Raw genomic sequence first — 21,226 nt, forward strand, 5'->3', positions numbered from 1 at the left:
ACCTGAAGTGCTCACTGAAGAGGGTCAAGGACTGCAGCCTCCAATATGGATTGAGACTCAATGTCAGGAAGACAAAGATTTTCACCACTGGGCCAATTGGCAGAATCAGGATGGATGGTGAAGAAATTGAGATTGTTCACAGCTTCAGTTTGCTTGGCTCCACAGTCAACACTCTTGGCACAAGTAGCCAGGAAATTAAAAGCTGTATTGCCATGGGAAAGTCTGCTATTAGGGATCTTTCCAAAGTTCTGAAGAACAATGGTGTCTCTCTGGAGACTAGGGTGCGTCTGATATAGGCCATGGTCTTTGCAATCACTTGCTATGCATCAGAGAGTTGGACAATGACTAAGGAGGCTAGAAAGAGAGTTGATGCCTTTGAGCTGTGGTGCTGGAGAAGAGTATTGAGTGTACCCTGGACTGCTAGAAAAACAAAGAGATTCATCCTGGAGAGGGTTAAACCGGGCTGCTCCTTGGAGGCAAGGATTCTGAAGCTTTGTTGACATACTTTGGACATGTTGTAAGGAGAGACCAGTCCTTGGAGAAGGACACCATGCTTGGGAGGGTGGAGGGACAGCATAGGAGGGGAAGACCCTCTATGTGGTGGATTGATTCAGTAACTGGAGTAATTGGGATGGGAGTGTCTGAGACAGTGTGATTGGCACAGGACAGAGCAGAGTTTAGGCCTGTTATACACAGGGTTGCTATGAGTCGCAAGTGACTAGACAGCACATAACAACAACAACAATTCATTTCCCTGGAAATCTTTGTCTTGATCACGTTCAATCCAAGAAAAGAGAAATAACAGAAATAGAAAGTATTTGTAATAGAAATTTTTAAAAATTTAACTTTCTGCAAAAAATGATGTTTTTCCTACCTGCTGCTGAGCAGAGAACTCAACAACATCAAGCTGTCCTCCATGTTGGCGATGATGTCAGAGGTACTGTCTCCTCGCAGGAGGAGTTCGCCACGGGATTTGAAGCTGCCAAAAGTGAAGGTTTTGTTGTCCCACTCATTGATAACCTGCTTCAGCTTTTGTTCAATATCTCTCTCCTTCACAGCGCTGATACAGATGTCCTAGCAGGAAGGCAAGCTAGGGTTTATTTCACAAAAGCCACATAATCTTCTTCAATAGACATAGTGAAACAGAGGTCATTTCTTCACTAGTTGCATCATGCATATCAGTAAACACTTCTACCTCCACATTCAAACTGCGATACATAATACATACTGTATGTAGTCATAGACTTAGGCATGGATATGGCAATAGAGACGTAACTAAATAAAAGAGGCTTAATTTTTAACACTCCCCCAAGCAAACTCTTTCAGAAAGAAAGATGGTGAAAAATATTTGATGTGATAAACTCAAAATTTCACATGGTTTTCATTTAGCTATCAAGACGTACTACGGCAGTATGTGAGGGAATTAGTTGTTGTTATTGTTGTTGTTAAGTGTCGTCGAGTCACAGGCGACTCATAGCGACCCTGTGAAGGAAAGTCCTCAACATTTATGTGACTTTCATCCTCTCTCCAGGTTCATAGGATTTCCGGAGACAAGCTATTACGGGAAGTAGATACCACTCCTGCTTCCAAGCTTGTTTCAACCAGGGAGCTCCACCAAACACTGCCATGGGTAACCATTATCGCATTTGACACATCAGTGTCACAGTGTTCAGCTTCACAGCGACCACAAGTTACCACTGTATGGCAAGTGGACACATATCTCTGGTCACTTTCCCAGCATCCTTTGTAGCCTCGCCCTCCACTCTCTTCTCTCCTTACACTTCACTCCCTTCATGGGTAAGCTCAGCTCTGTCCACTCATTCATTCAGTAACCTTTTATTTCTGTGAACAAGACCTGAATCTATCTCGTCTCTCATTGGACATCTCTACTAGGATATTTCAAGGGCCTCACAAACAGAATATGTGGAATATCAAACTCATCCCCCAAAACAAACCCATGACCTTTGGACTTTATCACTCACCTCAGTGTCACCATGTTGCTGTTGTTATTGTTGTTGTTGTTAAGTGCTGTCAAATACAACCCACAGTGACCCTATGAACAGCAGATCTGAACCCCATCCTATCCTGTGCCATCCTCACAGTTCCTGACATGCCAGAGCCCACTGTGACAGTCACCATGTGAAGTCACCTGGTCAAGGGTCTTCCTCTCCTTCACCGACCTTCTACTTTCCCAGCATCATGTCCTTCTCCATGGAAGAGCCCCTCCTAGCAACATGCCTGAAGTATGTGAAGCCAAGCCTTATAATCCTTGCCTCTGGCAGTCCAGTGCTCTTCTCCAACATTACAGCTCAAAGGCATAAATTCTTCTGTCATCCCTGTTCACTGTCCGGCTCTCAGATGCATAGCAAGTGAGTAGAAAGACCATGACCTGAATCAGAAGCACCTTAGTCCTCCAAATGACATCATTACTACTCAGTAAATTAGGGAGGTCCTGGACTGCAGACTTTCCCAGTGCACTGTGTCTCCTGATTTCCTGACTGTGTGCTCTGGAAAGTAGTGTCACCCTAGCTCAGTGATAAGCACCATGGTCCATTTAGTGCTCTCACAAGTCACCTATCATTCTTTCTCAGCTCTTTTCCTACTCTCTTTTTCCACTTTCATGGCATTGCCTCCTCTGCCAAGTCTTTTGCCCTAAATGTCTCTTAACTTTCTCCTATTCTTCACCTTTCCTAATTCCCTCTTGCTTCCTGTCCAGTGCAACTTTATCTCTCACTTCAGCTACTCTCGAATGTCCCAATTTGTTTCTCTATTTTCCCCTCCTCCATTCTCCCTCCACATTGCTACCAGACTGACTGTTAAAAGTGTAAGTCTAACCACAGCATCTCCTGCTCAGACGCATTATTCGTTACTCCAACCATCAGCCTACTGTTAAGCCCCTTTACCTCCCCAACCTCATTCATGCGCACTTTCTCTCACCTCCACGCCCCAATCTATACCAGCTTTCTTGTGGTTCTTCAAATGGACCTCAGGGCCCTAATGCATGCCTTCCACTAGTGTGGAACTGTCTCCTCTGCATTTGCCAACTCAGCGCCCTTGCACACACCACACAAAAACATTGTCTTCACCCACTCAGTTCTGCAGACATGACCCAGCCGTCTCTATGTCATCTACCTTTTCTACCACCCCAGACTAAGTCTACACTCTTAGCACAGGCTCCCAAAGCACTGTCTATCTCTCCTTCAGTAGTATATCTCAGTTACCCATTTATCTTCTTTGTGTAATTATTTAAATGCACAGATCATTTGCTGGGTTTTATTTGCCTTTAAATGAGCCACTGAATCATGGTGACCTCTTCCATGACAGGAAAAAAAAAGAAAAAGATACTGTCTGGTCCTGCACTGTCTCCATGAGCAGTTGTGGCCAAAGTAGTTGGGATCCATAGGTTTCTCATAGGCTGAATTTGGGGAGTAGGGCACCAGGTCTTTCTTCCTAGTCTAACTCAGTCTAGAAGTGCCACTGAAAACTGGTCATCATCAGAGCAACACACAAGCTTCCACTGAGAGAAGGTGGTAGCTGTGCATGGTCCAGGCATCGAACCCAGCTCTCTCACATGGAAGCCAAGAATTCTATCATGGAACCACAAAGCAGTTCAGGGTCTACTCATGCAAGGGTCCATCCCTATCTTCCAGCATCTAGCCCCGACTCGGTCATACAGCACACCTTAAGAACTACTTGTTGAAGAGTTGATGAATAGATGCCAGAAATTGTGCTGGAAAAGAGTCTCAATTTTCCTCATTTGATCTACGGACTCAATTTTCCAAACATAGAAAAGCTCTTGAAAGAATTTGCACAAGATATTTCAATCTTCCAGCACATCATGCTATCAATTATACCTCAATTTCCTCTTTGTATTTCAGCAGTGGGGCCTCCATAATGTTTCTTAACTTGAAGGTTTCGTTCTCCACGTCTAGATGGTGTCCAGTGAGGGCGGTTATTCGCTGCCAGTGTCTCGCCATCATGGCCTTGCTGGTCATGTGCTCCAGCAGGGGGCAGCACTCACTGAAGTCGTCAATGGTTTTCTTCAGGTCCTGAAACGCCTGCCAGTCCTTCAAGGCCCTGGGCAGTTTGCGGCACCTGCAGAGAGGCCAGCAAGAAAGGCCAGTCAGACAGGAGTCTGCAAGACGTCTCCAGTCCAACAGGATCTTTTCCATTTCTACCAAAATTGCTCCCACATCCCATTCCATCCCAGTGTGCAAATGTCACATCTCAAAGCATGCCTATCTGTTAAAAGTGTTGTTGTTCTTATCATTATGTGATGTTGAATTGCTTGCGACTCATAGTGACCCTATGTATAATAGCCCTAAACCTGCCCTATCTTGTGCCAATCTCACTGTCTCCGACACACCTACCCCAAGTACCTCATTCACTGAATCAATCCACCTCATTGAGGGTCTTCCTCTCCTGAGCTGTCCCTCCACTCTCCCAAACATGATGTCCCTCTCCAAGGACTGGTCCTTCCTTGCAACATGTCCAAACAAAGTATGTGTGATGAAGCTTCAGAAGCCTTGCCTCCAAAGAGCAGCCTGGCTTCACCTTCTGCAGGACAAACCTGTTTATTCTCCTAGCAGTCCATGACATATACAATACTCTTGTCCAGCATCACAGCTCGAAGGCATCAATTCTCTTTCTATCATCCCTAGTCACTGCCCAGCTCTCTGATGCATAGCATACAATTGTGAAGACTATAGCCTGGATCAGGCGCACCTTAGCCTCCAGCCTGACGTCGTTGCTCTTCAGTACTCTTGAGAGATCCCTCACAGCTGTCTTTCCCAACCCAATTTTTCTCCTGATTTCCTGGCTGCTGGTACCAAGAGTGTTGACTGTGGAGCCAAGCAAATTAAAGCTGTGAACTATCTCAATCTCTTCACCATCCATGCTAATGCTGCCAATTGGCCCAGTGGTGAGAATCTTTGTTTTCTTGATTTTGAGCTGATTTGTATATTACAGACAAGTCACTCTTGGCAATCAGGAGAGGTTTTGTTTCAATACCTTTTGACAATGCATGAAGTAAAAAGCATCTGTTTAAAGGATGTCTTCCAATTCAGCTCAAATATTGAGAGCTTAATTAGCACAAAGCCCACCATTATGTACGGAACAAGCATCTTTCTAGTTTCTTTGAAAATAACACTTAAAATAATGTACTGGTGAACATAAATTAGCCCAGAAAGATGATTGTAAAAGTGATGATGCTTCAAATTCTGTAGCTGAGTCATAGCTGAGTCATAGCTGGCCCTCCAGCAGGTTTTCAGAGGCAGTAAGTCACACGGGAGGAGACTGTCCATCCTTGTCCTCCGGAGCAGCTGGTGGGTTCAAACCCGGTGCCTTTGGGGTGGCAGCACAACTTCCTATCCCTAATCCTGGAGAGCTCCTAAAACTATCTGGAGTAGACAATTGCATAGAGATCATGGCTTATTAGCAGTGACTAGGCATGTGGAGAGGAGAGAGAGGAGAAAAGGAGTCATTGTTTAAGGGTCTAAAGTTTTACTAAAGATCATGGGGGGGGGGAATGGAAATGGGTGATAGTGATACTTGTGTAACATGTTGGATGTAGTCAATGGCACTGACTGTACAAGTGAATATGTTGTTGATGTTGTTATGTGCCGTCAAGTTGCCTGCGACTCACAGCGACCCTATGTATGTACAACAGCCCTGAAACCTGCTCTATCCTGTACCAACTTTCCTGTCTCTCACACACTTACCCTCATTCTCCCAGTCACTGAACCAATTCATCTCATCGATGGTCTCCCTCTCTTTCTCTGTCCCTCTACCCTTCCAAGCATGATGTCCCTCCCCAAGGACCGGCCTGTACAGAGGGGCAATTAATTAATTAATAGCATTTGACAAGGGTGATGATGATAATGGACAGTGTGAGGGCACCCAGATGGGCCGCTGGCACACGTGGAGCTAGAAGAGAAGCTGAGAGTCAATCTAAACAGAAAGGCCAGCAGTCCGGTGATTCTGGGTACACGCACCATCTCCCTGCTCACCTGTTCTGGAATTCTAAGAGTTCACTGTTGATTTTTTCGACATTCACTTCTGACCAGAGGATATCCTGGTAGCTGTTTACAGTCTGTATGACATTGTTGTACAGCGTGTATATTTTCTGCAGAAGATTTAGCTGCTTCTTAATCTCGAGAAGCTGAGGGTACTGCGTGACAGGCAAACCAAAGAGTTCCTCTCCCCCGGTGTAAGTAATGTACTTCCGATAGATGTTATCAAATTGATTCTAACAAAAACACAAGCGAAAACTCATCAAAATGGTTTGCACATGAACGAACATGCAAATGAAAAGAGAGAGTGGCAGACAAGTAAGCCTCAATGATCACTGGGAACGTATAAATATGGATATTAAGTGGTTGTAATCACTCACAAACAGAAAGCATCTTCAATTGTTACCATACCAGATCATATTTTTGAAATGTGAGTGATGTGGTCATCTTCCACAAGCATGTAATTAAAAATATGTATTTAAAACACAACTTGATTTTGCTTGTTTAGAAAATCACAGAAGTTAAAAAGTTTACCTGGAACATGATGAGCCGATCACTGGCTTCTTGAGGCTTCAAGTCAGTGACCATTGGACCATTCTGAAAAATAAAATAAATGTGGTGGTGTGGTCAGGTGCCATAGAGTCGCCTGCAACAACCATATGTAGCCTCTGAAGCCTGCCCTATCCTCAGCCAGTCTCACTGACTTTGACACACCTAAGCCCATTGCCCCAGTCACTGTATCAATCCATCTCATCCGGGGTCTTCCTCTCCTGTGTTGTCCCCTCCACCCTTCAGAGTACAATATCCTTCTCCAAAGACTAGTCTCTCCTGGCCACATGCCCAAAGTATGTGAGACGGAGCTTCAAAATCTTAGCCTCCAAGAAGAGACTTAGTTTCACTCTCTCCAAGACAGACGTATTTGTTTTCTTGGCAGTCCGTGGTATGTTCAAGACTCTTCTCCAACTCAAAGGCATCAATTCTGCTGCTGGCGTGCACACACACATATATGCCGTTGTGGTTGCTGTTGTATACCATCAAGGTTAAATCGGCTGAGCTGCCAGCATTTTTTCAGAGGCAGTTTAATCACACGCAGAAGGTTGCTCATCTTTCACCTGCAGAACAGCTGCTGGACTCAAACCGCATACCTTTTGGTTATCAGTGTAATTCTTTACCACTAGACAACCAGAGCTCCATATATATCATATATACAAATACTCGAAAACTGCAATCTAGTCAGTCCCAACTCACGGCCATCCTTGTGTGTCTCAGTAGACCTGTGCTCCCTTGGGATGGCAGTGGCTGTGACATTTTGGAAAGAGATTGTCAGGCTTTTCTGCAGAGGCACTTGTGTGTGGGCGTGAACCACCAACCTTACAGTTCAGAATTAGGTAAGAGCTCAGAGCTGCCTCATTTGCGCCACCCAGCTAACTCCTAATGTGAACCACACTTTCAAATTCCCCATATCCCAGTAAAAGAAAACATTCTGGATGAACTCTCTGGCTAAACAAGGCTTGTGAAAGGGGACTGCTCTTGCTCTCATGAAAACCAATTTCTGATTCCTGTGCACACCAGCTTTTATGGAATTTGATACATGGTTTTCAAACAAGTATTCTTGTTCACACTCTACTCACTCTCCCAAGAGAACAAATAGGTATGTCTTGTAGAGGGTGCAGCCGGAGTGCTCTTTGGAGGCAAGAATGATGAGGCTTTGCCTCATGTACTTTAGGCATGTTGCTTGGAGGGGCTATTCCTTGGAGAAGGACATGATGCTTGCTGGGAAGGGTGGAGGGTCGGTAAAGGAGAGCAAGACCCTCAACCAGGTGGGTTGACACAGTGGTGGCTGCAATGGGCTCTTGTGTGTCAGGAAGTGTGAGGATGGCACAGGGTAGAAGAGGGTTCAGATTTTTTGTTCATAGGGTCACTATGAACAGTACTCAACTCGATAGCACCTAACAGCACTCGGTCTCCCACTGAAGGCACAAGGAGAAAGCAGAGTCATACCAACTCATAATCCAGATAGAACTGCTGGCAGTCCTGGACAAAGACCCCCACGCTACTGATGAGCTCCTTCCTGAAGCCGGGCTGCAGGGCGACCAGCTCGTTCTGGACATCACTGGCTCGCACCAGCAGCTTCTGCCACGTGTAGCGTAGGGTGTCAACTTTGTCCATCTCTTCTTTTGCTACCAGAAGTCCATATTTGTTCAGCAGGGCATAGGATTCCTACAGAAAAGAAGAAAACCCTCATATTTGCTAAAGGTATACAGACAAATGTGCTCCATACAGACATGTATTTAAGCATTAGCCTGGAAAGGATGAGAATGATAGGGAATTCGCTCTGAGAATTCTAGTTACCTTACTTGCAAAATATTAAACTTCTTGTTTCCTTCTGTGTCTTCAGCACAGCATAAGGCAGAACGCCTCGTAGCTGGCAGAGTGCACTGTAAGCCATCAAGTGGTACTCTACTCATAGCTGACCCTCCAGGAGGTGTTCAGAGGCTGTAAGTTGCACAAAATATTACCCATCTTTCTCCTGTGGAGTAACTAGTGAGTTCAAACTGCCTGCATCTGCATTACAAACTGGAAGATCATCAATGAGTGATGGCTCCATTCTATTTGTTTCTTCACTTATAAAAGTTAGAAAAGTGCTCTATGTTCTTGGCACATTTTATGATTATCAGAGAACTGTTGTCTTAAATGTATTTGAAAAATGTAACACTGTATATAAATAGAAGACTTTTTTTTTACTGTGACTTGCCAGAGATTACAACAGAAGATTAAAACTATCCTATAATAAGTACTCTAACATGTATCGTAATTATAAAGGCCTTGGTTGCAGTGGTTAAGAGCTTAGCTAAAAACTAAAAGGTCAGTGGTTCAAACCCACCAACTACTTCATGTAAGAGAGATGTGGTAGTGATTGTGCTTCTATAAAGATTACAGCCTCATAAATCCTATGATCAGTTTTGCTTTGTCCTATAAGGTGGTAAAGAATTGGAATTCATTCAATGGTTCATTCAATTTGGGTTCACTCAGTGGTTGTTTTTCTCATCTTGAAGGACATCACTGTGCATCTATCTAGAACATCAATCCAGGACTGAACAAACCTCCAGCTCACAAAATCCAAAAAGAGAGAGAGATCTAATGACTAAACGTCTGTACTTTAGTTACCTCAATAGGCCCGATTTGAAAGTCGATGCCAATTTGCTGCTCCCTGATTTCTTTTAGTGCTGCCATGGCAATCCGAATGTCGTCCAGGTCTTTAATTGGACGATTCAGTTTCTTACTGAAGTCTTCCAGCAGGGTGAGCACGTTTTCCATCTCACTTCTGTATTTTCTGTTACAGTGCCGACCTATGACAACCATCCACGCCTTCGTCTCCGCGGTCAGGGCGACCTTCAAATCCGCTGCAAAACCAACATCCAGCGTTCAGTCTGGAAAACCTTGAAGCCAGTAAGAAGACACCACGCAGCTGCTCACCCACAATCAAAAAGCTGTGTGATTCATGGAAGAACAAAGTGGAAAAATACATTCTCCTTTATTAGAAAAGGGTATCAAGGTTGGAAAGGTAGAAGATCAGTGAAAGAGAGGAAGACCTCCAATGAGATGGATCGACCCAGTGCCTGCAGCAGTGGGCTCAAGTGTATCAGAGATACATATGGTGCAGCACAGGGCAGGGTGCAGATCTGTCACGCATAGGGTCGCTATGAGTCGTACTCAACTTGATGGCAGTTAACAATACAACTCCTTGCTTATTTGCTCATTTAATCAGACTCATTTCTGTAACCCATCAAGACATTTCAAAACGCTAAAAAGAAAAAGGACAAAACTCAAATCAGAGATAAGTCTCAAATGTTTACTTTTAGTTTTTAAAAAGATGGTTCATTTTAATTCGTGTGTCCCTTTTTTCTGAGGAAAAAAAAATTTGTTTTCAAAGATTCGTCCAGAATAGATACTCAAGCAAAAGAGAACTAAAAACAAACAAAAATTGGTTTTAAAGCTCTAGAAAAATTCTAAAGTGCATCTTGCAGAGAATTAGAATTCTCAGAAATACCAGTCTAAAAGAAGGAGATGTAACAACACCGCTGAATTTTTGTGATTGTCTGAGAGACGATAAACCAACCTGTATACAGAGCAATGGAACCCACACAGATGTACTCCGGCTCAGCGTTAATCTCCTGTTCTAATTTTCGAAAATAGAGAATCTGAGATTCAAATTCTGAAAGTAAGGGGTTTTTCAGAATAAACGTATTTGTGGTTTCTTCTTTCTCCTTTTGCCAAATGTGATTGTAGCACTTGAAACAGTCCAAGGAGGTAACAACTTCCTAGGATATAAGTAAGAACAGAGTTACAGTGAGAAGGCAGAGTCTGAAATGGCAACACGCTATATGCCTATTTGCCGGTGGCATCCTACCATTCCTTCTCGCCTTCCACAGGGGAGGCCTGGACGGGATTCCATCCCCAGCCAATGTAGCTCGTACCTGTCAGTGGAAGCTTGATCCTGCGTGAGGCTGATCAAGGTTTCAGAGCACCTTCCAGACTAAGACAGACGAGGAAGGATGGTCTGGGAGCCTACTTACAAGGGAAATCCTATGAATCTTATTGGTCTGGTCCCTCTGTGCATGGGTGGGGTTGGCATGAGTCATGAGCGAACGGACAGAAGTGAACAATAATTTCTTATCGATTAACTACAACCTTTTTCAATGTTAGTTAATTCTGCAGTGACTGAGACTAATCACATGATTTCCTTAGTGAACACGTGCCACAGATGCCACAGAACTGGACTACTGTATACACGAAGGTGTGAGCAGACACTCAGGGTTGTCGTTATGCACCACTGAGTTGGAATCAACTAACAGCTAACCCTCCAGTGGATTCTCAGAGAGAGTCTCCAGAGCAGGAGGTTGGCCATCATTCTCCTGCAGAGAAATCGGTGGATTCAAACCGAGTGCCTTCGGTTTGACCCCACAACACCATATCCCCAAGCCACCAGAGCGCCTTACCCAGGTTTATTGGCAATGAAGCTGTGATCAGTCTGCTGGAAAACAGGGAAAAGGTAGTTTCTACAAATTTGAACAAGAGTCCTTGGAAGACCTTGTAGACACCACCCCTCTGCTGAGTCAAACACAGGTCAAAAATAAAAAATGATTTTTAAAATTACTATCGAACTTGGGAGGGATTGGAGAACATTAAGCTAAGTGAACTAACTCAGTCCAGTAAGGACAAATACTGTATAAGACCATTACTGTAGAATATGTATGAAGATCCAAGTGGGGGAGGGTGAAAGCAGAGGGGTGAGGATAAGGGGAAGAGGGTTAATCGTAGGGTCGCACGATTAGATGGGTGTGGGAGGGGTGGGTAAAGGAAATGGGAAAGATCCAGTGTGGAAAAAATAATGTGTACAAACTTTGTAAATAAACCAATATAAAACCAAAATATTTAAAATTTTTTTAAAGTATGATGCTTAAATAATGTCATCATCATGGAATTATAGACATACACGTTGTTGAACTGGTGTCTTCTCAAACCCAAACACACTTTCACCAAGTGGATTCCAAACTGTCTCATAGAGTTTTCAATACTGAATCTTCATAAGAGCAGATTGCCATTTCATCCTCCCTTTTTGACATGGCCAGTAGGTTCAAGCCACATGTCTTTTGACATTAGAGCATTCTGAGGACGGTGTCACTAAGGACTCGTTAAGTACTCAGCCACAGTTAAAAAAAAACAATAATAATTTCCACCTAAATCCAGAACTCAAGATAATAGTACAGGGTTAGTGTGAAGAGGAAAAATCCCGAGTCACACTCTTCCCTCCCTCTGATCTCCTGCCAAGACTTTCCACTGGTCAAGCCCAGCTGGATATCTTAGTGAGAATCTGCCAACATGGTCCTATAGTCAGCCTCCAATGCACAAAGTTGAGAGAAAGAGAGAGTAAATGGACTGGCAGGCAGATCCTAGTCAAACACCCCATCTAGAAACATACTACATCTCCAAAATGCCAAATCATTTTCTAGAGCCCATCTGTTGTTGTTGTTGTTGTTGTTGTTATGTGCCGTCAAGTTGCTTGTGACTCATAGCGACCCTATGTACAACAGCTCTAAACTCTGCTTTGTCCTGTGCCAATCTCACTGTCTCCAACACACTCATCCCAATTTCCCCAGTCACCAAATCAATCCATCTCCCAGAGGGCCTTCCCCTCCTGCGCGTGCCCTCCACACTCCCAAGCATGATGTCCCTCTCCAAGGACCGGTCTCTCCTTACAACATGACCAAAGTATGTCAGACAAAGCCCCAGAATCCTTCCCTCCAAGGAGCAGCCCAGTTTAACCCTCTCCAGGATGAATCTGTTTGTCTTCTTAGCAGCCCATGGCACCCTCAGCACTCTTCTCCAACACCAAAGCTCAAAAGCATCAATTCTCCTTCTATCCTCCCTGGTCATTGTCCAGCTCTCTGACGCATAAGTCATTGCAAAGCCCATGGCCTGTACCAGACGCACCTTCGGCATATATGAAAAAGAGCCCATCTAGTTAGTTTCAACCTTCGTAACTGTTACTGCTGTTGTTAGGAGCCATCCAGTCAATTATGACTCACAGCAACCCTGTCAATAATAGACCCGAACCCCGTGCTATCCTGTACCATCCTCATTTCTAACATTGCTGCAGTCACTGAGTCAACCCATCTGGCTGAGAATCTTCCTCTCTTTAGCTGACATTCCACCTTTCCAAGCAAGATGTCCCTTCATAAGGAACAATCTCCTTCAACACAGATTACATTTCAACATCAAGAAGACAGATGTTCTCACCACTGGCCCAACAGACAGCGTCACAACAGATGAATCTTCATGGAGGCTCCACATTTTTCCTATCGTGGATGGTCTTTAGACATTTTATTGGTATTATTATAAACAGTAACTTTTCTGGCTATTATTATAATCACTGTATATGGGTGACATTATTGGAAAGTGAAATATGAGAAGAATGAATATAGGTAAATTAGATATTGTTAAGAGAGAAATGGAATGCCTAAATATTGACATACTGGACACTGATGAAATGAGATGGATTGGCATGGGAAATTTTGAAACAGACATTCACATGATCTACTGTGTCAGAAATGAAAAGGTGAGAAAAAACAAGGTTTTAATCATGGTTAAAAAAACCATTTCAAAATTCACCTTGAAATATGATATAACAGGATAATATCCATACACATACAAAGAAGTCTTGTTAAAACCATAATTATTTAGATACGTTGATATTTAAATATATGCACCAAAAATCTGAGCTGAAGAGAAGGAATTAAATTATTTCTACAAAAGTTCACAGTCAGAAATCAATCAAACATACAATCAGGATAGAGTAATAATAATGGGTGACTGGAACGCACAAGTTGGGAATGAAGAAGAATCAACAGTTGGAAAACATGGACTTGGTGACAGAAATGAGGCTGGAGATAAAATGAAAGACTTTTGTACAGTCAATGATTTATTCATTGAAAATACATTTTATATGACCAGAGAATTGATGCGTTCTAACAGTGGTGCTGAAAAAGAGTTTTGAACATACCAAAAACTGCCAAGAGAACTAACATGTCCATTATCCTAGAGAGGGTGAAACCAAGCTGCTCCTTGGAGGCTAGGATTTTGAGACTCCATCTCACATACTTTGGGCATATAGCCAGGAAGGACCAATCCCCGGAGAAGGATATCATGCTTGGAAGGGTCAAGGGACAGTGTAGAAGAGGAAGACCCCAGATAAAATGGGTTGACACAATAACTGGGGTAACAGAGGTAGCTGTGTCATAGAGCAGGGTTTGGAGCTACTGTGCATAGGATTGCCATGAGTTGTGGTAGAGTCAATGGTACATAACAACAACAACAACAACAACAACAACAACATAAGTATGAAGTTTTTATTCTTTAATAAACAGTCTAATTTGCAATGAATTGAGCTTCTATAGCATGGCCTTCAACCAGGTCCATTCCTGTTCCTCCCCTAGCTGAGAATTTGCATTGACACTCCAGATACATGGAATTAGGATCTACATTTTAACAAATTCTCCAGGATTCTTAGCAATCCTTATGTGATTCTTAGCTGTATATGAACTACCTGTGTAGAGATGCTTTGCTTATTTTTCATTGCCAAGTTTAATTGTTTGCTCTAGCTTGCTTATTAAGACAGACAATGTTCTAAGTGGATGGCTAACCAGTGGATTTTCTTAGGGTAGGTCAGGCTTGTACTGTAGCTCTGTTGGGCTAGAGGAAGGGGTCACGTATTAGAGGAAGTTCCGTGGTTCTATATCATTCAGAAGGCGTCAGGTCATGTCTATGAAAGGCTGGCCATGACCAGTACTACGGCGAACTGTGCATTTAGTCTTCCAAAGGCAAGTACATTCTGTAAATGGGATGGAAAGTTCTTTAAGTTATTCAAATGCTGATTCTTTTATTTTGGGGAAGACTAAACCCTTGACAAGATGGGTTGACACAGTGCATGTAGCAATTGGCTCAGGTATGTCAGATAGGAAATTTCAGATGCACTGTTCATAAGGTCACTATGAGTCTTAGTCAACTCGATGGCACATAACAACAATAACAAACATTTGGTCATTTCCTATATGACACAAAAGCAAAATCAACAGAAATTATAAAGGGAAGAGTACTTTGCTACAAACTTAATGTCCATTTTAGTTACGCCTTACTCATGTTGTTATTAATGCTGTTATGTGCCACTGAGTCACCTGTGACTCATAGTGACCCTATGTACAACAGCTTTGAAGCCTGCTCTATCACGAACCAGTCTCACCGATTCCCCATAGATATTTATAATACTGTCATTTATATTCCGAAAAATCAAGAGTCTTTATTACAGGTGTATTTCATTTCCATGATCACTTGGATTTTTTTAATTCTGAGGTGAATTATATCATCATAGAATGTTGTTACCATGTACTATCAAGTCAGAATCCACTCACAGCAGAACCTTCCAAAGATTTTCAGAGACAATAAATTGTATGGGAGGAGATTGTCCATCTTTTGCCCATGGAGCAACTGATGGATTCAAACCATGTACCCTTGCGGTGGCAGTGCAACTCCTTACCATCAAGCCACCAGAGCTCCCTTTCAATCATCATAGAACACCTAATATTAACTATTTGATACCGCGTCCTTTATACTATGCACTACCTTCATGGAGATTCCAACTCACAGCGACCCTGGGACAGAGCGGAACTCATCAGTCCCCTAGGCTGCAGAAGTTACATCATAACCACCAAGCTTCTGGTTAGCAGCTATATTTTCTAGTCACTGCATCACCAGGACTCTTCCACTATAATAAGCATAAGATAAATGTCTGTTAAATTGAATTATGTTAACATTGTCTCTAGGGTAAAATTAAATAAAGGACTTCAATATATTAAGAGAGCAAAATTGAAAGTGTATAAATTCAAAAGCTTGGATTTCCCTCAGGAACATTACTATCCAAATTAATAACAGTTCCTTACATTGTTATAACAGCTGCAGCATTTCAGACTGCTTTCAAACAATGTAATCTTTCCTATCAAAAGCAAGCAATAGAAAAGATGTATTTACCGAACAAAACTATCCCCTCAATATTCAGAAACATTTTCAAACAGTCAAAAGATCTTAGTGGAAATGGGGATATATAAGATAAAAAAAAAAGTCTTAAAAAATTACTTCAGGGATTGATTTTTTTATTTCTGCTTTTTAAAAATTCTTTTATGCTACAGAAGCTGAAAAAGGAAATTAGGAGAAAACTGTGTGGTATGCCATCCAGGTGGAACTGACTCATCGCTGACCCCTCCAGCAGGTTTTCACAGGCAATGTGCCTTACAGAAGGAGAATGCCCATCCTTCTCTCTCTCTCCGACAGCTGGGATTCGAACCACATGCAGGTTCAAGGTTGCAGGTGCAGCTTAGCAAAACTTGCTTTTATGTCTAGTTGTTGTTGTTAGGGGCCTTCGAATTGACCGTGGCTCAAAGTGACACTATGAATAATAGATCATAATCTTGCCCTATCCTGAGCCATCATCATAATGGCTTTTGTTATGTCTAAAATAAGGTGGCCTAGTGGGAAGAAACTACATTGAAACCTTGAAGGCAAGCAGTTCAAATCCACCAGCTGCATCACAGGAGACACATGGGTAATCTCCTACCATGTGATTAATTGCCTCTGAAAACCTTCCAAAGAATTAGCTAGGATTGGTTCCAACTCGATGGTATACAACACCACCAGAAGCTTAGGGAACTCTGCTGACTTAGTGGTAAGGAATAGGGATTCCAACCCAAAAGCACATGGTTCAAATCCATTCAGAGGAAGAAAGATGATCGATCTCACAAAAATTCTATTTACATGCAATTTACTGCCTCTGAAAACCCACTTGACGGTCAATTCCAACTTGGTTGTGCATAACTACCACAGCACAAGCTTGTGATTACAAGGTCAAATTTTATTTATTCTAATTCTGACAATCCACATAAATTTTTACTGTCTGATGTTTTCTAAGATTCTCTTGAGTACAAACATGAAAAGATAACTTTGAGTATTTGTCTTTTTTGAATACACTTTTCTATTTCAAATATCACTGAGATTGAAAATTAATTACAACCGGATTCTCACTTGTGGGTAAGGCACACAACTTTTTTTTTAATGGTTAGACTTGCTTGTAGTAAAAGAGGTTAAAGGCAATCTGAAACACAATATGAAAAATGAACAACAGTTCTTCTCCTTACAATCTATGATGAAAGTGATTTTTAATTAAACAAAGAAGCAAAGAGTCCATTACCCGTTCACTGAGGGTACAGTGGGTACAATGGCTCAGGCGACACAGAGGACACACTTGTAGTATTGAATCTTTCACCCATGCATAAATTATAAAGCAAATGTTCTAGCTACACATTCTCTAGACATACCTTTTTCGTAGAGTTGATGATCGTACTAAGCACAGAGACCAACTTTACAATTTCCTTATTGTCAGAAACATTCTTATAATAGTTCTTAGTATGTACTGGAATAGGTAAATTTACAGATGCAATCTCAATGGTATCTAAACAAAAGAAAGAGATAAGGTTTTGATAATGAGGTTTTTATTAACATCATAAGCACTGTAATTCTAAAAGATGATGTGCGGTCTAAAAAATGTGAAGATCTTCTTGATAAAAAGCAATGAGAAAGACTCCAAATAAGTGAATCGCTTCTGAAAAACAAGAATGAAGTGGGAGGTGTATCTCTCCCTGACCTCAAAACGTACTCTACAGATTTAATAACCAAAACAGCATGGTACTGGAACAATGACAGGCACACAGACCAATGGAACAGAATCAAGAACCCAGAAATTGGAGAGCTCTGGTGGCCTAGTGTCAAGGAGCTGCAACTACAATCCCAGAGGCGCACAGTTCGAATCCACCAGATGCTCTGCTGGGAAATAAGGGATAATCTCCTCCTGTACCAGTCAGATCTGATTTGACGGTACACTCACACAAAAATAATAAAATTTAAAAATAAAAGAACCCAGAAATTAACCCATCTTCCTATTGTCAACTTCCTATTGACAATGAAACAAAACTCATCAAATGAGGAAATGACAACCTCTTCAACAAATGGCTGGCAAAACTGTAGAAAGTTGAACAAGGATCTACATCTCACATGATACACAAAAACCAGGTCAAGGTAGATCAGAGACCTAGGGGTAAAACCCCAAACCATGAAGATCAAAAGAGACATAATGGGATCAACTTAGAAGGCCTTCTCTTTGTTACATATAGACAGGCACATACAGCCAGAAATGCACAACCAGGAAAACATAATAACATAGATGAATGGGGCCTTTCAAAGACTAAGTCCCTGTGTGCATCAAAACTTTTTTCAATAGTGAGGGTAGGGGGAAAGAACCTACTGATGAAAACATTTGGCAATACCATCTCAGACAAGGGTCTAGTAGCAAAAGTTAACAGCTTACTACAGGGCCTCCACAAGGAAAAAAACTGATCACCAAATTACAAAATGAACTAAAGACTTTTCACAAAGGAAGACATTCGGCTGGCCAACAGGCAATTGAAGAAATTCTCAAAATCACTGGCAATAAGAGATTTACAAATTAAAACCACATAAGACACCATCTCAAACCAGTAGCAGTGGCAAAAGTTTAATAGTACAGCAAGCAATAAATGTTGGAGAGAATGTGCAATGAGTGAACTCTCATAAACTGTTAGTGAGGTTATAAAATGGTACAACCACTCTGAAAGGCAGTTTGGCATATTCTCAAAACACTGAACATAGACATTCCATATGATTCAGATATTTCACTGCTAGGAATATACTCTGAGGAAAACAGAACTGAGACCTAAATGGAGAAGTGTATCCTGGTATCCACAGCACCTTTATTCTTAATAGTAAGAACATGGAAACAGATCAAATGTCCATCAAATGATAGAATGAAATTTTGGTACATTCACACAATGGAACATTACGCTGCACTCAGGAGCAATGCTTTGGAAAAACTATTCTAAAACATGGGAATAGCTATAAAGCATTATATTGAGTGAACTAATTCAGGCTCATAAGCACAAATACATCATAGATGATGTCCAAGGCAGTTCATGATGGCAGGTAAGGAATCAGTTCACACACATGACCACTGAGAACAATCCTACAGAACAGAGCAGAATTTCCCCATAGGGTTTTCAAGGCTATAAAGATTTTTTAAAGTCTTTTTTTGTTTTCTCTTTTATAGAGTATTTAAGCTAGACACCCTCCAGTGCTTAATCCATGGTGCCACCAGGACTCCTTAGAAACTACTAAAAGGGAGACACACATGTAAAACTAAATGTTCCATTCCAGTGACTCCCTTAGCAGGAACTGAAGACATTTACCTTGAAGTTCATGTTCTTCCATTTCATTTTCAGAATCACTGTCTTCATTGTTCTTCAGTGCAGCCATTTTTCTTTCTTGTACCTTTTTCTATAAAGGAAAAAGATAATTCTAATTGTGATAGAAGAAACATCTACATAAAATATAAGGCAGTTCTTTCATCCCACACAGACCTTGGAGAGCAGCTCACTGCTCCACTGCCTGACCCCTTTGGGGACGCTGACGATGCATTCCACGGCTTTGTTCAGCGTCTGCTGCATGTCCTCCAGGGCCGGGGCCATGGCGATGTTGGGAATGGCCAGGGTGATGCTCGCCTGGAAAATGGGCAGACTGCTGGGCTTCATCTTGGACACACTGTCGCTGTCTGAGTTAATACAAAACAGAGACAACTTAAGATTTTCTAACTTAAAATTGGATTTAGCCCATTTTAGCAAGGAAAAAGCAAAGCACTGGGAACAAAATACAGCCTTGGTAAACACTTACTGAATGAGTGATTCAAACAATGACTACAATTCAGTTCTTTCATTCATAGGGTCGCTGAGTCATCTAAGACTTAATGGCACCTAACAACAACAACAACGAGAGAGCTCAGTTGGCCTAGTGGGTAGAAAGTGATGTTACTAAGCCAAAGGTGAGTGATTTTAATCTGTGGCCCTCAGGCCTGGTTTTAATTGTTTTGGTCAAACATTCTTCTAAGTGGCATAGCACTGGTCTGTCCATTTGCCACACAGAGGTAACTTGTGGTTGCTGTGAAGCTGAACACTGTGGCACTGATGAGTTAAATGTGATAATGGTTACCCATGGGGGACAGTGTTTGGTGGCACTCTCTGATTAAAACAAGCTTGGAAGCAGGAGTGTCATCCACTTCTGAAATAGCTTGCCTCCGAAACCTCTATGAACTTGGAGAAATGATGAAAGTTATACAAGTGTTCAGGTCTTTCATTCATAGGGTTGCTATGAGTTGTCTACAAATTGACAGCACCTAACAGCAATAACAATGGAAAATATGTTGCTGCTGTTAAGTGCCATCGAGTCGAGCACAACTCACAGTGACCCTACGGACAACAGATCTGAACCTTGTCCTATCCTGGGCCATCCACATAATCTCTGACACACTCAAGCTCAATGCTGCAGTCAATCCACCTAGTTGAAGATCTTCCACTCTTTTGCCATCCCTCCACCTTTTCAAGTATGATGTCCCTCTCCAAGGAATAACCTCTCCTAACAACAACACCAACAACAACATGCCCGAAGTATGTGAGATGAAGCGACATCATGATACACAGCACTGCAAAGGACCCCAAGTTATTGGCTGCTAGTGACAATTTCTTATTAGGCGCACCATAAAAGGAACACATTACATAAAATCAGGCCTTAACTATAGAAAGTGACCTAAAAAACATTGAACATGATGTTCATATAACAAGATGCCAACGAATTAGTCAAAGGTAGAATAAGTAAACAAAAAAAAAATGAAAAAGTCAAATGAAAGGATGAATAAATAACCAGTTTGATATGTCAAATAAAATATGTGCCTTTTCTACCAGAGAGTTGAAATCCAAGCTCAAAGCAGTTAAAAGTGCAAGGGAAAATAAAATTTGACTCACTCTTCTTTTCCTATGGGAGAAGTTCTTCAAGTTGGGCACAGACATAGCTGCAGACATGCTGTGGTGAGGTGCTGCTGGGATGACTGCAAAACTTGTGACTTTACGTCCAAACCTTACCTGACGCTGCTCCGTCCCCACAGTTTGTGCCTAGACAGCAGTGCAGTCAGAGTGCCAAACCATCATGTTTTGTCACCCACACTAATTTCACTCTTCTAAATATGATCTTCTTGTCTAAGGAATAGTCAGTACTCACTAATGGTATTCCCCAAGTATTGAGACAATATCTCACCATCCTTGATGCGAAGAAACACCCTCGTTGTACTTCCTCCAAAATGATTGATTTGTTCTTTTAGAAGTCAATGATATATTCAATCTGCTTTGCCAACATCACAATTCAAAGGTGACCTCAATTCTTCTTCAGTCTTTCTTACACACGCATATGAAACAATTGAAAACACCCACCCTTGAGCGTAAAATGGTGCAACCACTGTGGAAGGTGGTACAGTGCTTTCTCAAAAAGTTGTAAATATACCATTTGACCCAGAAATTCCACTACTGGGAATATACCCCCAAAGAGACCATAACTGACATCCAAGCAGATACATGCACACCAATGTTTATTGTGGCTTTGTCCACAATATCAAGGAGTTGGAAAAAACCTAAGTGCCCATTAACAAACAGATGGATAGAGAAGCTGTGGTATAGTCACACAGTGGAATACTATGC

The 21,226-nt window shown here is 41.9% G+C and overlaps 1 protein-coding gene across 1 annotated transcript in view; it reads right to left on the reverse strand.

Moving 5' to 3' along the window:
- DNAH5 (dynein, axonemal, heavy chain 5) overlaps positions 1 to 21,226 on the reverse strand; it is a 382,826-nt gene that overhangs the window by 271,848 nt on the left and 89,752 nt on the right. Inside the window, exons 20-29 of the mRNA XM_006895016.1 lie at positions 19,067 to 19,257; positions 18,896 to 18,983; positions 16,937 to 17,070; positions 10,132 to 10,333; positions 9,180 to 9,415; positions 8,013 to 8,231; positions 6,546 to 6,608; positions 6,009 to 6,247; positions 3,855 to 4,095; positions 875 to 1,074 (exon numbers count right to left, since the gene is read on the reverse strand). Of these exons, the coding sequence (XP_006895078.1) occupies positions 875 to 1,074; positions 3,855 to 4,095; positions 6,009 to 6,247; positions 6,546 to 6,608; positions 8,013 to 8,231; positions 9,180 to 9,415; positions 10,132 to 10,333; positions 16,937 to 17,070; positions 18,896 to 18,983; positions 19,067 to 19,257 (1,813 nt within the window). The remainder of the gene's footprint in view (positions 1 to 874; positions 1,075 to 3,854; positions 4,096 to 6,008; positions 6,248 to 6,545; positions 6,609 to 8,012; positions 8,232 to 9,179; positions 9,416 to 10,131; positions 10,334 to 16,936; positions 17,071 to 18,895; positions 18,984 to 19,066; positions 19,258 to 21,226) is intronic.

This window comes from Elephantulus edwardii, unplaced genomic scaffold (genome assembly GCF_000299155.1).
Source record: "Elephantulus edwardii isolate Elephantulus edwardi_28Jun2011 unplaced genomic scaffold, EleEdw1.0 scaffold00153, whole genome shotgun sequence".
NCBI classification, from domain to species: Eukaryota; Metazoa; Chordata; class Mammalia; order Macroscelidea; family Macroscelididae; genus Elephantulus; species Elephantulus edwardii.